The sequence below is a fragment of the Pipistrellus hanaki genome (genome assembly GCF_964339955.1).
Source record: "Pipistrellus hanaki genome assembly, chromosome: 3".
Lineage (NCBI taxonomy): Eukaryota > Metazoa > Chordata > Mammalia > Chiroptera > Vespertilionidae > Pipistrellus > Pipistrellus hanaki.
In genome coordinates, this window is record NC_140505.1 from 110,611,840 (window position 1) to 110,628,157 (window position 16,318).

At 39.6% G+C, this 16,318-nt stretch overlaps 1 protein-coding gene across 2 annotated transcripts in view; it reads left to right on the forward strand.

The window, feature by feature from the left end:
* EEA1 (early endosome antigen 1) overlaps positions 1-16,318 on the forward strand; it is a 134,964-nt gene that overhangs the window by 45,037 nt on the left and 73,609 nt on the right. For both annotated transcript variants that reach the window (XM_084880321.1, XM_084880322.1), the window contains 6 exons: positions 271-325; positions 424-489; positions 5,513-5,552; positions 6,419-6,532; positions 9,768-9,889; positions 10,928-11,083. In XM_084880321.1, the coding sequence (XP_084736447.1) occupies positions 271-325; positions 424-489; positions 5,513-5,552; positions 6,419-6,532; positions 9,768-9,889; positions 10,928-11,083 (553 nt within the window). The remainder of the gene's footprint in view (positions 1-270; positions 326-423; positions 490-5,512; positions 5,553-6,418; positions 6,533-9,767; positions 9,890-10,927; positions 11,084-16,318) is intronic.

Sequence of the window (16,318 nt, forward strand, 5' to 3'; positions counted from 1 at the left end):
GTTTCTGGCTTAACCACTTGGACTTCAGTTATATCATTCTTTCTGTGATAAAGTATTTTTCCATTTACAAACAATGAACTTTAGGAATAAAATTATTTTCCTTAGATTTATATATATATATGCCACTGTACATAAAATCTATAAGAGTTTTTATTTTTTAATTGAGAAAACTAGAATATTAGTATACTCCCACTAGCCATGATTTGTCAAGAGAGTAGGTTGTTCACTGAAGAATATTATTAATTATCCCTCCCCTGCTTATATGTTTAGAGATGATGTAACACTACTTAGACAAGAGGTCCAAGACCTACAGGCTTCACTTAAGGTAAGAAAAATATTATTATATTAGTTTATTTTCAGTGTTTCAGATAGTAAATCTTTTAAAATTTGCTAAATAAAAATCTTTTTTTTTTTTCCTTTTAGGAAGAAAAATGGTACTCAGAAGAATTAAAGAAAGAATTAGAAAAATTTCAAGGGCTGCAGCAGCAAGTAATTGTTTTTAAATGCTTGAAGTGTGTTTATTGTATTTATTGGTTGATTATTGTCATTGTTGAAAATTAAGCACAGCACTTTTAAACAATTTACTAATTTGTTTCCTGGGTTTAATTGCCTACAGTGTATATCTTTTGTAATTCTAGTGAATGCAAACAAGTATCTAAGAGATAACTTCTTAATGGTGCTCTATTAAAAACCAGTTACCCGTGGATTTTTTTAATATATATGTGTGTGTACACACACACACACACACACACACACACATATACAATATATATATATTATATATGTTATATATAATATATATGTATGTATGTATAAAATTAGGTTACATTATTGTATTTTAACAATGTACCAAAATGGTTAAAAAATATAGGTTCAAACAGTAGTGAAACTCTTCAAAGCATTTGTGATTTGTGACAAGTTGGAAATGACTAAAATGTCTTTTCGTAGGGAAAGAACTATTATTAACTGTTGTTTGAAAACGTGGGAAAACTTTTATTGCTGTTAGGTTTCAAAAAACAATAAAATATTTATATATATGTGTACGTATATATAAACACATGTAAATATTATATGACTTTACATAAAAATATAGAAAAAACAGGAAAATCACTGTGTTATCAAAAGTAGATATCTCTGAGTGAGATTTTTTTGTTATCTAGATTTTTCATAGTTTAGTGTGTTTTCTAAGTAAATATCTTAACCACTTATGATTTTATACTAACATTATATTGGCTTTTAAACTAAAATTACATAAATTGCATAAAGAATTGTGGAATAATGAATTTTGTCAAATCCATATATAGTTTTCATTTTTTTTTAAATCCTCACATGAGGATATTTTTCCATTGATTTTTAAAAGTTTTTTAATTTTTAATTTTTAATTTTTTAAAATATTTATATTGATTTCAGAGAGGAAGGGAGAGGTGGAGATAGAAACATCAGTGATTAGAGAGACTCATTGATTGGTTACCTCCTGCATGCCCCTATTGGGGATCGAGCCTGCAACCTAGGCATGTGACCTGACTGGGGATTGAACCCAGGACCTCTAGGTCCATGAGACGACACTTAGTCCACTGAGCCACCAAAGCTGGGCTCCATTGATTTTTAGAGAGAGTAGAAAAGAGAGGGAAAGATAGTGAGAAATATTGATGTGAGAGATTGATACATCAATTGATTGCCTTCTACATGCACCCTGACCAAGACAAGACCCGGGCTGGGGAGGAGCCTGTAGCCAAGGTACATGCCCTTAACCGGAATCGAACCTAGGACCCTTCCTTCAGTCTGCAGGCTGACGCTCTAACCACTGACCAATTACTTTTTACTGTGCTAGGACTATAATTTTCATTTGTAAGAATAAAATGAATGCCCTTCAACAGTAGTTCTAATATTTTATAAAGTAACTAGGGGCCTAGTGCACGAATTCGTGCACTTTGAAAAGGAACTGTGGGTCTCAAGGCCGCAGTGGGCACAGGGGTGGGTCTCGGCCCGTCCTCCGTGCCCTTGCCCGGCCCCTCCCACAGCGGTCCTGGGTCCCCTGTCTGCCCAAAGACCCACTCCTGCTACCACTGTTCCCACATGCTGACGGCACAGGCCCTGCCCTTACCCACTGACTATGCAGAGTGATTGGGGCCAGTGCCAGCAATGAGTGTGAGTACACTCTCAGTGGGTGAGAGCAGCTGCCCCGGTCACCCTTTGGGAGGAGTGGGATGTGGAGAAAACCTCAGGGGCGATCAGCACCAGCAGCTGTTGCTCACACCAGCTGACTATGCCAAGCAGTTGGGGGCGGCACTGGGCCCCAGCAGCGGGTGTGAGCCGTGGCTCTGGCACCAGCCATGGGTGTGAGCAGGGCCGGCACTAGCAGCAAGTGCAAGCACTGGGTGCAAGTAATTTTCAGTAACCACCAGAGGCTCACCCCAATGACAATGACCGGAGCCCCGGCTTGGTTTGGCACCCCCACTCAACTGCTCCACTATCCTGCCGTGGCCCAGGCCTACCATATTCCGCACTCTGCCACCTGCTGCGCACACTTATAATGTTCTGCACCTGCCCCCTGGTGGTCATTGCATATTATAATCACCGCTTGTTAAGTTGATTTGCATAGTATTATAGCCTTTTATTATATAGAATTGGTGATCTCTTTGAACATTATCTTAGCATGTTATGACTCTCAATCAGTCTTTTTGCCTTTTAAAATATATTTTATTGATTTTTTACAGAGAGGAAGGGAGAGTGATAGAGAGCTAGAAACGTCAATGAGAGAGAATCATCGACCAGCTGCCTCTTGCACACTCCCTACCGGGGATGTGCCCGCAACCAATGTACATGCCCTTGACCGGAATCGAACCTGGGACCCTTCAGTCCGCAGACCGACGCTCTACCGCTGAGCCAAACCGGTTTCGGCAGTCTTTTTGCCTTTTAGTTTCTTTCACCAAAAATTGTCATTTGGACTAGAAAAGACAAAAACAAATAAGTGGGCAACACAATATCAGTCTTTTTACTATTCAGGCTCTGTAACTGAGATGGTGTTTTCTAATCTAAAATATTTATAGATTACTCATCTTTTACATGGATGCTATTAAGAACTAATCAAATATGGGCTGAATTATCTTAGGAAGTTGTTAATTATATTTGAGATGATTGTTTTACATTTAACAAATAAATTCTCTACAGTACAAGGTGTAAATTGACCTGTTAGGGGATTTACCTTTAGGGGGAAATGTATTTGGAATATTGCTGATTCTTAGCAATCATAATGTCCAAATCAATGGATGGAAAAAGAATCAGATATACTATGAAATGCTTTAGTAAACAAACTGTATCATATGTGTATAACTCTTTAGACCACATGTGTCAAACACAAAGCCTGCGGGCCAAATCCAGCCCGCCAGGCCTTGCAATGTGGCCCGCACCGCGCTGTCATCACTGCACTCCGCTGTCAGTTTATGACATTGTCAGTTTATGACTGTTCAGTAAACCATTCGGCCCGCGATTTAGGCTGGATTTTAGATTTTGGCCCCTTCTCTGATTGAGTTCAACACCCCTACTTTAGACTATAACAATAATGACAAGGCAGTATGTTATTTTGTTCCTAATCCATGTGATAAATTAAACCTTATGGAATATGTTTTTTATTTCTGCTTCTTTTAAAAATGATTTGTGACTCTGAATTAAAAATTTATGCTTTTAAAGCCAAATTTTTTAGTAGTGATAGTTCCATGGCATATTTATCTTATATAAATTTTCAAATATTATAGTATTAGTGTCCCGGTGCATGAAATTCATGCATGGGGGAGGGGGTGTTCCTCAGCCTGGCCAGCACCTTCTCCAATCTGGGACCCCCCGAAGGATGTCCTGGTTTACAGGGAACAGGCCTAACCGGCAGCTGGACATCCCTCTTGCAATCCGGGACTGTTAGCTCCTATCCACTCACCTGCTCGCCTGATTGCTCCTAACTACTCTGCCGGCCTGCTCACCCCAACTGCCCCCTGCCACTGGCCTGCTCACTCCCAAATGCCTCCCGCCAGTCTGGTCACCACCAACTGCCCCCTGTGTCAGTGTGGTCACTCCCAACTGCCCCCTGCTGGCCTGCTCACTCCAAACTGCCCCCCTCCGTCCTGATAATCTCCAACTGACCCACACTGATGGCCTTCTCACCCTCAACTGGCCCCCCTGCTGGTCTGCTCACCCCTAACTGCGCCCCCTCCCCCCTTACTGGCCTGATCACCCACAACTACCCTCCCCTCTTGGCTTCTAACCACCTCCTCTTCGTCCCTTCCATCATGGTTTTGTCCGGAAGAACATCCAGAAGGTGTCCCAGTCTAATTAGCATATTACCCTTTTATTAGTATAGATAGAGGCCTGGTACATGGGTGGCCGACTGGTTTGCCCTGAAGGGTGTCATGGATCAAGGTGGGGGTTCCTTTGGGGTGTGGGGTGGCCTAGGCTAGGGGCCAGTGGTGGTTTGCAGGCTGGCCACACCCCCATGGGGTGAGGGTCCCTGCTGGGGGTGTGTGTGGCCAGCCTGGGTAAGGCACTGAGGTCTGTTTTCAAGCTGGCCACACCTGCTTCAGTGTGCGGATTCCTGCTGGGGTGCCTGGCCAGCCTGGGTGAGGGGCTGATGGCTGTTTGCAGGCTGGCCAGGACCCCAGTGGGGACTCGTACTACATGGTGGCATGGCCAGCCTGGGAAAGGGGTGAGGGTCATTTTCAGGCTGGCCACACAGAGGTCAGGGCCGGCTGGAAGCTTGGCTTTCTCCATCACCGGGGGCAACCTAAGCCTCCTGCTCACTCTAGCTGCCATATTTGTTGGGTTAATTTGCATACTCACTCCTGATTGTCAGGTGGGCATAGCAGAGGGATGGTCAATTTGTATGTTTCTCTTTTTATTAGTGTAGATCGAATTTTGCCGGCTGAATTATTTGATTTACAATTGTAATATATTTACTTATTAATTGGGATAATTTATATTTATTACTGAATTTATGGAATTTAAGATGTAATCTATTCCAAGACACATATGGTATTTTCTTACAGGTCAACATAAAAACATTCTTAGAACCAGTGAGTTACAGTTAATTATTATGCCAGTGTGCCTAGTATTACCTTAGAGCAGTGGTTGGCAAACTGCGGCTTGCGAGCCACATGTGGCTCTCTGGCCCCTTGAGTGTTCTAACACCACTTCTTCAAAATAGACTCGCCCAGGCCGAAAACTGACTTCTGCACATGGGCCACAAAGTTTCAATCACACTGTACCTGCGCGCCTGCACCTGGTGTTTTATGGAAGAGCCACACTCAAGGGGCCAAAGAGCCTCATATGGCTTGCAAACTGCTGTTTGCTGATCACTGCCGTAGAGATCTGAAAGAATGTGAGCAGGTCAAAATTAATTTTCATCAATACATTATTACTTTCCTGACTGAATGTGGCTTTCAGATATTTTTTTTAAGCATTGGCAATTGTAAGAGTATTACTTTCTTTTTTAATGAATTTGTTTATGTCTTTTGTTTAAATTGAGGTGTCTAAACCTGATGGAATGGTGGCTGATTCATCATCAGGTAACTTCATTTAAAGCAGATATTTTATTTTTTCTCATCCTTCTTTATTTTTTAATTTTTCTTTTATGTCTGCTGTATGAATTTTGTTTTGTGGTTATATTTTAATTGCTCTAAAATAGTGAAGATAATAGTAATAGACCCGTGAACTTTATAGTTAAACAATTTAGTAAAAACGACTAGTATTTTCTTAGTTCATTATATTCTGAAGTTACAAACTTTTGGAATATTACATCAATCAACATGGTTACTTAATGAAAAGTTAAATCTATTAATCAAAGTGATGTACTCTTTTTCTCTTAAAATGATGAAACTAGCATCTTTGTAACTGACTATAACTGGAGGAGTGCTCAATGAATAATCAAAATTATTTTTGAGTTTAATTTTCTCCTGTATTTAATTTCCCTCTGAAATTTCTTTTTTTAAAATGAGAATTAAATATTAGCAATTGCCTATATATTTTTAATTGATTATCTTACTGAAGACCTTGATTGTTTTCCTTAAACCATTTCTCATTTCATTTCACATTATTACAAATTTTATCAGAGAAGCAGAATATATTCCTTTTTTAGTCAGTTGACAGATATAGAAAAATAACTATGAAATACGAAATCAAAATAATTTTTAAGCAAGTATTTGTAGATTGTTTAATGTGATGCTAAATAGTTCTTTCATTTATTTTACATATTTATAACTATGACTTTTGCCTTAAATGAGACAGATATGCTTAATTCTTAAAATATGAAGATACTGGTAATTGGCAATAGACATGTTAATTGTTTTTACAGCAATGATTATGATATAAGTAATTACAATTTAGCAACTTGTAATTAACATTATATGTAAGTAAATATTATACTTTTTTGTAGAACTTCACTCTTTGGAACAACAATTAGAAGAAGCTCAAACAGAAAATTTTAATATTAAACAAATGAAGGACTTATTTGAACAGAAAGCAGCACAACTTGCCACTGAAATTGCAGGTAAATTGATTAAGAATTTTTTAGCTAACGTGTCAGTTTCATTTTCTTTTGTCATTATACATCCTAGAAATAAACATTGTATTTTAGTGATAAAGTATTTATTATGACTTTGGTGGTGATTATTGGAATTTAATAACAGAATTACTATAAAAATTATTTTGTTTGTCCCACCTACTTTCTTCAAAGGACTGATTTTCTCTATAAAATTCTTGAATTTTAGAGAAGATAAATTTTCTTTTGGGGTATCTTAAAGGTTAACAAATAACATTTTGAAGATGTTAAATAACATAGTATAAATTTAACCTTTGGTTACATATGTTATTATTTTTTTAACTACATGCTTTAATGTTAACTATTATATGTGATTAAATATACACTATAATTTTATTTAGTAGAATACTTATATATACAAAAACTTTTTATTAAGTTTGTTACTTCCTGTAATCAGCAGTATACTTTTATTACATATTTATGGTTATCTAAGGACAGTGGATCTGAATTAAGTAATATATAGATATGCACTGCAATGTATAGGAATTTATTTATTTATTTATTTTTTTTTAAATCAATCTTTATTGTTCATACTATTACAAAGGTTCCTCATTTCTTCCCCCCTCCACCAGGTTCCCACCCCACCCTCCGCCCCCTCCCCATCCCCCATTGTCCTCATCCATAGGTGCAGTCTATGTTCAATCTCTTCCTCCCTCCCTTTCAACGATAGTAGATCCCTTTTCAGATAGTAAATCAGCCACTTAGCATTTTCTCATATCAATAATACCTTCACATGCCCAATGATACATTTCACACAAAAGACATTTCCAAATAGGTCAACCAGCCACATCCAGGCCCCACCCAAGGCACTCACGGATCAACTCCCCAGCCCTATACTAACTCAACACATCCAGATCTAAGCCTTCATCACTTGAGTCAGCAGACCCTCAAGTTCCCACAAAAGTTTCCAGCCATGTCTGAGAGGCAGCCGTGGGGCAGGGGTAGGCGAGGAGCGAGCTGTTCTGGGCCTGGCTGCTCCGGGCCTGGCCTCTGTTGCTCGGGTTCGTTCCACAACCAGCTGCTCTGGGTCTGGTCACTGACGCTCCTGACCTAGTTGCTCTGGACTTGGCTGCCGCTGCTCCGGGCCTGGCGTGCCAGACCCGGCTGCTCCGGGCCTGGCCGCTCCCTGCCTGGCAGCCGCTGCTCCGGGCCCGGCCGCGCCAGACCCGGCTGCTCCGGGCCTGGCCTCTCCCAGCCTGGCAGCCGCTGCTCCGGGCCCGGCCACGCCAGACCCGGCTGCTCTGGGCCTGGCCGCTCCCAGCCTGGCAGCCGCTGCTCCGGGCCCGGCCGCGCCAGACCCGGCTGCTCCGGGCCTGGCCGCTCCCAGCCTGGCAGCCGCTGCTCCGGGCCTTGCCGCGCCAGACCCGGCTGCTCCGGGCCTGGCCGCTCCCAGCCTGGCAGCCGCTGCTTTGGGCCTGGCTGCTCCCAGCCTGGCAGCCGCTGCTCCGGGCCTGGCCGCACCAGACCCGGCTGCTCCGGGCCTGGCTGTACCCAACCCGGCTGCTCTGGGCCCGGCTTCTCCGGGCCCGGCCACTCCGGGTCTGGGTGTTCCTGGACTGGCCACCCTGGGCTTGGCTGCCTCCGCCTCAGGCCTGGCTGCTACTGCCCCAGGTCTGGCTGCTGCAGTGCTGGCTGTTGTTGCTCTGGTTCTGGATGCTGCTGCTCTGGGGCCTGGCCGTTGCTGCTCCGGGCCCGGTTGCCACTGCCTTGTGCCTGGGCACTCTAGGCCTGGCCGCAGCTGTTCCAACATTCTGTCCTTGTTTTTTTTTTTTAACGCATATATGTTGCAATGTTGGCTGGTGAGTTGAGTTCTGACTTAGTCTTTGATTTTTCAAGATCTTCTTTGTATTCTTTCTTAATTAATTTTACTATCTTTTGCTCTCACTTGATTTCTTCACATTGAGAACTTCTTTGGTTTCTTCCTCCTTTGTTCTCCGTGGGCTCCCGCGCTGCTCCAGCCTGTAGCCGGGGTCGGCGCTGCCCAGGAAGCAGCCCAAGGCCTTGGCTCCGTTGCCCGCGCTCAGAGGTCGAAGGCTCAGGGGCACCCCCCGCCCCTGGGGGCCCCGTCGCCCGGCTCCCTGCCGGCGCCCGGCTGGCCAGTGTCCGGCAGGGGCTCCTGCTCCCTGTCGCATTCCTCCAGTCTGGAGCTTTTTTTTCTCTTTCCCGCTAGGGGAGTCTAGGATCAGAGTCAACAGACTGTCCTCTGCGCGCAGTGTGCTTGACTCTGGGGGCTCCACTTTTCACCATTCCCCTGGGATTCCACCTCACAGCCCCGTCTCCCCCTGCTCGAGCCTGGGTCCCCAGGGTCTGGTCCAGGACTGGGGTTCAGAGCAGTCGAAACTGGGGCCCAACACAGCCGGGGCTCCCGTTTCCTTCCCTCCAGGGCAATCCCACATCAGAGTCAACATTCCTTCCCTTGCAAGCAATGTGCGCGACTCCCGGGGCTTGGCCTTTCGCCGCTCTCCCAGGACTCCACCTCACAGCCCCGTCTCCCTCTACTTGAGCCTGGGTCCCCAGGGATTGGCCCAGAACTGGGGTTCAGAGCAGTCCGGACTGAGGCTCAGCGCCGCTGGAGGCCCTGTTCCTTCCGGCTAGGGTAATCCAGCATCAGAGTCAACATTCAGTCCTCTGCTCGCAATGTGCGCGCGACTCCGGGGGCCCTGCTTTTCGCTGCTCGCCTGGGATTCCGCCTCACAGCCCAGTCTCCCCCTGCCGGAACCTGGGTCCCCAGGGTCTGGCCCATAACTTGGGGCTCAGCGCTGCCGGTTCGGGGGTTCAGCCCAGGCTGGGGGTTTTATTTCCTTCCTGCTAGGGAACGCTGGGCAGCACCCAGCCCTCTTCTCCTCTCTGGCTGCGACCTCTCTGCGTGCGTGCGTGCGAGCGCGCAGCATGTCTCCGTACCTTAGGCTTTTTTTCAGCTCCTCTGATTTTCCTTCTGGTTTTCTCTTTCCTTCTTGTTGTAGAATTTTCAGTCAGTCGACTACCTGTAGCTCTGGGCGATGTCCACTCTACATTTTAGTTGTATTCCATTGAAATTGTTGTGTGCTGCTGCGGTTAGATGTCTACCCGAGCAGCCATCTTGGATTCTCTCCAATGTATAGGAATTTATAAGACGTTCTTCCCTAAAGTTAATGTCATGAAACTAATATATATATTTAATATATATTTAATTGCCTTTAATTAGATATAAAGTCAAAATATGATGAAGAAAAGAGTCTTCGAGAAGCTGCTGAACAAAAAGCGTCACATCTGACAGAAGAATTAAACAAAGAGGAAACTATAATTCAAGATCTGAAGACTGAACTGGTAATTTACAAACCATTTATTAGAGTGTACCTCTATAATCTTCTAAATTCAAATACCTGTTCTGATGAAAAATATTTAAAAGTATAGCTTGAGTACGGTAAAATGTAGGAAATAAAAAAATTCCCTACAGTTCTTCTGCCTGTTTCCTGTATTCTAGATATGATTTTTAAATCAAAACGGAATTTTATGATACATAATTTATAACCTTAACGTTTTTGTTGTTTTTTATCGTAATATCATCTGTCTTTTTTTGTATTTTCCATATCTGTATATCTCTGATCCTGACCTTCCCTTGCTCTTTAGTTTTATAAATCCACCTACTTCTAGGATATTTCTAGTTGTATTTCTAGCTTTCATTTCAAATTCAATAAGTATATAACCCATGAACACAGATAGTAGTGTGGTGAAGGCCTGGGTGGGTGGGGCAGGAACAGGGCAGAGGGAGCCAATGGGGGAAAATGGAGAATATCTGTAATACTCTCAACAATAAAGGTAAATAAAAAATTCAGTAAGTATAACATCATGTCATCATATTCCTCCTAACTATATTTCTGTCATTGGTATTGTACATCTTCACCACTCTTCCTTTATATTTCACAACCTTGGATCTGTTCTTAACTCCTTTCTGTTCTTTATTTAACAATCAATAACTATGTGAATGAATAAATCAACTACATTCAGTCTGCAACAAATCCTAATTATGCTTACATCTCCTTCATTTTTATAGAATAGAAAATGAAGGAATATAAACATTTATCAAGTGATTGTTACCAATGGGTGTAGTATGTAAAGGAAAAGAAAACAAATGAAGAAATGCAGATAATTGTGAATTTGCTATTTTGCACCTTGAGTGGTAATGGTATTAAAGAAGAGAAGAGGCTTGTTGTGGGGAAGAAATCAGTGTTTGATGTTTGGAGTTCAGTAATTGATATTAAAGATTGTTTTCATTTTGATTTCTTTGTAGTAGAACCATTGAAAATATTTATAATTTTAGTTTTTCATTGTAATTTTTAATTAACATGCGTTGTTGCTTCACAGCTTCAAAGACCTGGTATAGAAGATGTTGCTGTGCTAAAGAAAGAACTGGTCCAAGTTCAAACACTAATGGATAACATGACTTTGGAACGTGAGAGAGAATCTGAAAAACTCAAAGATGAGTGCAAAAAATTACAAGCAGATTATGCTAACTCAGAGGTAATGAAGTTCAGTGTATTTAAATGTGATTGACATTAACTTGTTTATACAGTAGAAAGAACCCAGGATTTGAGATTTTTCTGAGTGATCTTTCAAAACAGTATTTCACTTCTTTCATTTTCTCTGTGAGTAATATTAGTATATAGACAATATGGTCTGAGAGTCACTATTTTGTCTCTACTTTATGTAGCTAGGCATTTAGAGAAGAATGTTTGCATAAATGTTTAATGTGCAATTTAATAAATGATGTATATTGTGTAGAGATGATATTTAAAATTAAATTTGCTCCTGGCTAGTAAGTGGTAATTGAGTTTATTTCAGTTAGGTAGGGGTAAAGGAAGCATTTCTGAGAAGTGATATACAACTCTTGCTAGATGATGTAGAGATTCATATTTCTTAATAAGTCAGCCATTCCATTGAGTTAACATTCATTTCCCTGTGGTAATTTACATGCACTAGATCCAGTTCTCCTCAAGAATTAAATTCTCTTTTCCTCATGAGATATTTGAAGGCTGTTCATATTTACTCTGAGTTTTTTCTCTTGCAGGCTAAACATTCTCAATTCCTTCTATCATTCCTCAAACATGACATGACCTTGGCCTGTAAATCCCTTATATAATTATGTCAGCATGTGATAAGCTCTAGGATATCTAACAAATATATTTGTGTAAAAATACCAGCCTTTATCCCTCTTACTATATGATAAGAGATATTGTTATGAATACTATTATTTGTAGTTCCTAAGCTCTCTTTTGTGATGTGGACCTCAGTTTTTTTATATTTTCAGTTTAAAAGTAAAGTTATAGTGATCTTTCAATTTGTATCTTTGTCTTAGAGTTTTAAAGCTGGTGGTCTGAAAGCTATTCTATTCATATTTAATAATATATTGAGCTCTGGATTTTAAATATTGATAATCCATACCATTTTTTACTTCTTCTTGTATCTTATCAATGGGGGAATGGTGAAGGTCTATGGGTACAACACACATAGGCATATGAGGCTTTATGAGCCTTAACACTTCAGAGTTTAAAGTTTAAGAATTTTAGGTCCAGAATTCCCAAAAGTGATCTTCGTAGCCCAATAATACATAATCTCACAGTTTTACCAGCAGTTTCAGGGACTTCATGAACTAATTGAAGACAGTTAAAAGCTCCTAATGTGAATTAAGGAGAGGCTGAATCAAAGACATATCATGAGAGAAATCCCATTTAGCTAATGCCAAAGTAGAAATACTTGAACCTGAGTGAATCTAATCATTTACTTCTGTGCTACAAGAATTATGTTTCGCCGAAACTGGTTTGGCTCAGTGGTAGAGCGTCGGTCTGCGGACTGAAAGGTCCCGGGTTCGATTCCGGTCAAGGGCATGTACCTTGGTTGCGAGCACGTCCCCGGTGGTGGGTGTGCAGGAGGCAGCTGGTCGATGTTTCTCTCTCATCGACGTTTCTGGCTCTCTATCTCTCTCCCTTCCTCTCTGTGAAAAATAAATAAAATATATTAAAAAAAGAGGAAAAAAAAAAAGAATTACGTTTCATTAAATCTTCCTGTCTACTAAAAAAAATCATTCTGTTTTAATGAAAAGTTCCTTAATGTTATTTGAAATTTCAAAACAAATGCAATGGAGTGACTAAAATTGAATCACATCAATGGCAGTTTCAGAATATGTCTATTTAAAGTGCAATCCTCCTTGATCTTTTCCAGCTAAGAATTATGGTATTATAGTTGTTATACCAGTAGAATTTGAACAAAGAATAAATATCAATATATTTATTTGCATTTTGGGAAAATACACATGGAAAAATATTTTTGAGTAATATTTTATTTAAGAATTACTCTAAGTTTAACCCTGACTATTGTGGCTCAGTTAGTTGAGTGTCATCCCATGTACCAAAGACCTTCTGGTCAAGACAAATTCCTAGGTTGTGGATTCATTCCCGTCAGAGCACATGCAGGAGGCAATCAAAAGATATTTCTCTCTCACATTGGTGTTTCTTTCTTTCTAAAGTAAAAACATTAAAAAAGAAGGGGAAAAAATGAATTACTTTAAGTTTGATATGAAGATTTTTAAAAATTTATATTTTTATTCATGTAGATTAAAAGATCTTTATATGTAATGTGAAGAGGTTCTTTCAAGTTTTCATAAAAAACGCTTGTGTTTTGAAGTAAATTTTAAAATAAAGGGATTTATTCTTGCTGAATAATTGGTGATTTAATATATTATATTATTACTAAATCATAGATAATACTCCCTTCTTAGTTAGTTAATAGATATATAGTGATTGAGACCTCATTATTTTTTAAATATTTTGAACAACTTGAGGAAAAGGTAGCATAATAAAGTAATATTATTAGAAACAAACTTATTTTTTGAGTACCACTAGTTTTGGATACTATGCTAGGCATTTTAAATATATAGTCCCATCTGTTTCTTTTAAGCCTGTGAGTTAAGTAATGTTTTAAATTTGTTTTATATATGTGAGGAATCTGAGATTCAATGCCATGCACCTAATATTAAGGCCATGCACCTAATATTAAGAAGTGGGCATTAGAACTCAAGTCTTACCCAAAGTATGTGTTCTTTCTATGTCAATCTATCTTCAATTTTAGGTGATCTGATGATTTGCCTTAAAATTAAATTTGTGCTGTTAAACTTAACCCTAATACTTGTTGTTATGACTTTTTGTATTTTACCATATTGTATATTATAATATTTATATTAAGTATAGCTTAAAGTTTATTTTGAGTTGTGTCTCACACCATTTACATGAAAAAAATTCTGTCTATATATTCCATCTCATTTAATTATTTATAACTGCATTTGTTTTTAGCTTCTGCTTGCTCTCTAAATATATGGCATATATTTTATTAATTTATTAACATTTAATTCTATTCTCAGCTAAGTGTGTTGGTAAATTATAGCACTTAAGGAACTTAATTGAAAAAATTTCATTTTATGTATTAACTATTTTACTGAACCTAAAAATTAGCATGAAAAACAAAACACATTAAAAGAAAACAAAGAAGCTAAAAAATGCAATGATTTATTTGGTCTTCCTAGTGGAGACTGAAGATATATAACTTGGTGTGCATTGTTAAATAGGTCCTTATGTTTTATTACTTTTATTATACATATACCTTACGAATTTATTGACAGTTTTAGGTCTGGATATTTTAAGTGGCATATAAATCGCTCATTCTAAAAAATTTGAAAGTACTTTATAAATACTAATTAGCTATTTTATAGATCAGAAATTAAGGATTTAAAACTTTAAAAAGTTATTTGTAAGGACCTACATTATTGAAAATATTAAAGTTTATAATTGACTTATATTCAGTGTGGTCTTCAATTTTTTAAGAATTTTATTTCTATTCTATTGATAAATAAACTCATTTGAATTTTAGTTTTAAAAGCTAAAATGTTGATAATGATATGGAATAAGTATGATTATATTCAGCATAGTTATTAAAAAGTATTTATCTTTTAAAAGTATGCTAATATAAGACATCAGATTTAGCAGTAAGTTTTGACATTTTAATTGTGTGTTCATTGTGTACTTTTGTCAGTCCTGTTTTCCACCTTTCATCCATCATTTTATTATTATTTTTTCTGCTTTCTAATGGAGATGCTTAAACTTGAGGTAATGTGTTTTTGGAAGACTTTTAATATTAGTAATACTTCTATCATCATATGGCATTTTTGTGTTTTAAAGCAATCTCAGAACTTCAAAGATATGCTCATTTTTGTTTTTTTAATCATACACATATTTAGCCATCTTTAAGTAATTATTTTACTAAGTAAGAGTAGTAGACTATTAGGACAATAATAATAATTCTAAACTACCAGCAGGATGTTTGCTTGAAATATCTTTTCTTAATTATTTCATAATTTAAAGTTTTTGAATGAAAGTTTAATGTTGAATTCAATGATATGGCTCCAAGGAATATGAATTATTTATACATCTAATATATGGTTTCCATGGAACAATATCTGTTAATTCCTTGGAGATAGAATCACTCATTCTTTTAGAGAGTATTTTTTTGAATGCCTAAGTATCAGCAGTTAGGAGTGGGGGATATAACAGTGAATAAGACAGTGCCTGCCTCTCATAAAGCTTATTGTATTCTTTTGTGGAAGCTGAATAATCCTATCTAATAGAATTAATATGCAAGTTGACTGTCACTCCAAAATACAAGATGGCTTCCCCCATGTGGACAAAGATGGCTGCTCCCATGTGGACACAAGATGGCCACCACAAAATGGCCAGCTGAGGAAGTTGTGGGCATTTGGGGGTGACCAGATTGGCAGAGAAGGGCAGTTGGGAGAGACCAGCCTAGCAAGGGAGGATAGTGGGTGAGGGGAGGGGGGTGGGACTACGCCTGCAGTGGAGGGCAGTTGTGAGGAGACCAGGCCTACAGGGGAGGGCAATTGGGGGGACCAGGTCTGCAGGGGAGGGCAGTTAGGGGTGATCAGGCCAGCGGGTGAGGGCAGTTAAGGGCAATCAGTCTGGCCGGGGACCAGTTAGGTGTCCATCAGGCTGGCAGTAGAGTGGTTAGGGGGTGATCAGACTGGCAGGCAGAAGCAGTTAGGGGCAATCAGGCAGGCAGGCAGGTGAGTGTTGGGAGCCAGCAGTCCTGGATTGTGAGAGGGATGTCCGACTGCCCGTTTAGGCCCAATCCCAATGGTTGGACATTCCTCAGGGAGTCCCAGATTGGAGAAGGTGCAGGCTGGGCTGAGGGACATACACCCCTGTACATGAATTTCATGCACTGGGCCTCTAGTATATAAGTAAACAAATTATAGTAGAGAGTCAGTTAATGCCAAGTGCTGTAAGACAAAGGAGTGTGGAGCTGACAATAATATGGGACTATTTTAGATATGATCAGGAAGATTTCCTCAAGGAGCTTATGTGCGAGAAGAACTAAGTAAGCAGGATTCAGGAAACAGAATCAGTGAAAGTGCTAAAGCCTTCAAGGCACTGATGAGCTTGGCCTGTTAAATAGAGAGGAAAGGGCCCTGGTTGGGTGGCTTGGTTGGAACACTGTCTGTATACCAAAAAAATTTGGGTTTGATTCCCAGTTGCAGCAACTTACCTAGGTTTCTATTTCTCTCTCTTCCTCTCTTTCTAAAAATCAATAAATATATCATTGGGTGAGGATAAAAAATGAAATAGGGAAGAAAGGCAGTATGGCTAGAACAAAGAGCCTTTTTTGGTTGAATTTCATCATAGTGATACCACA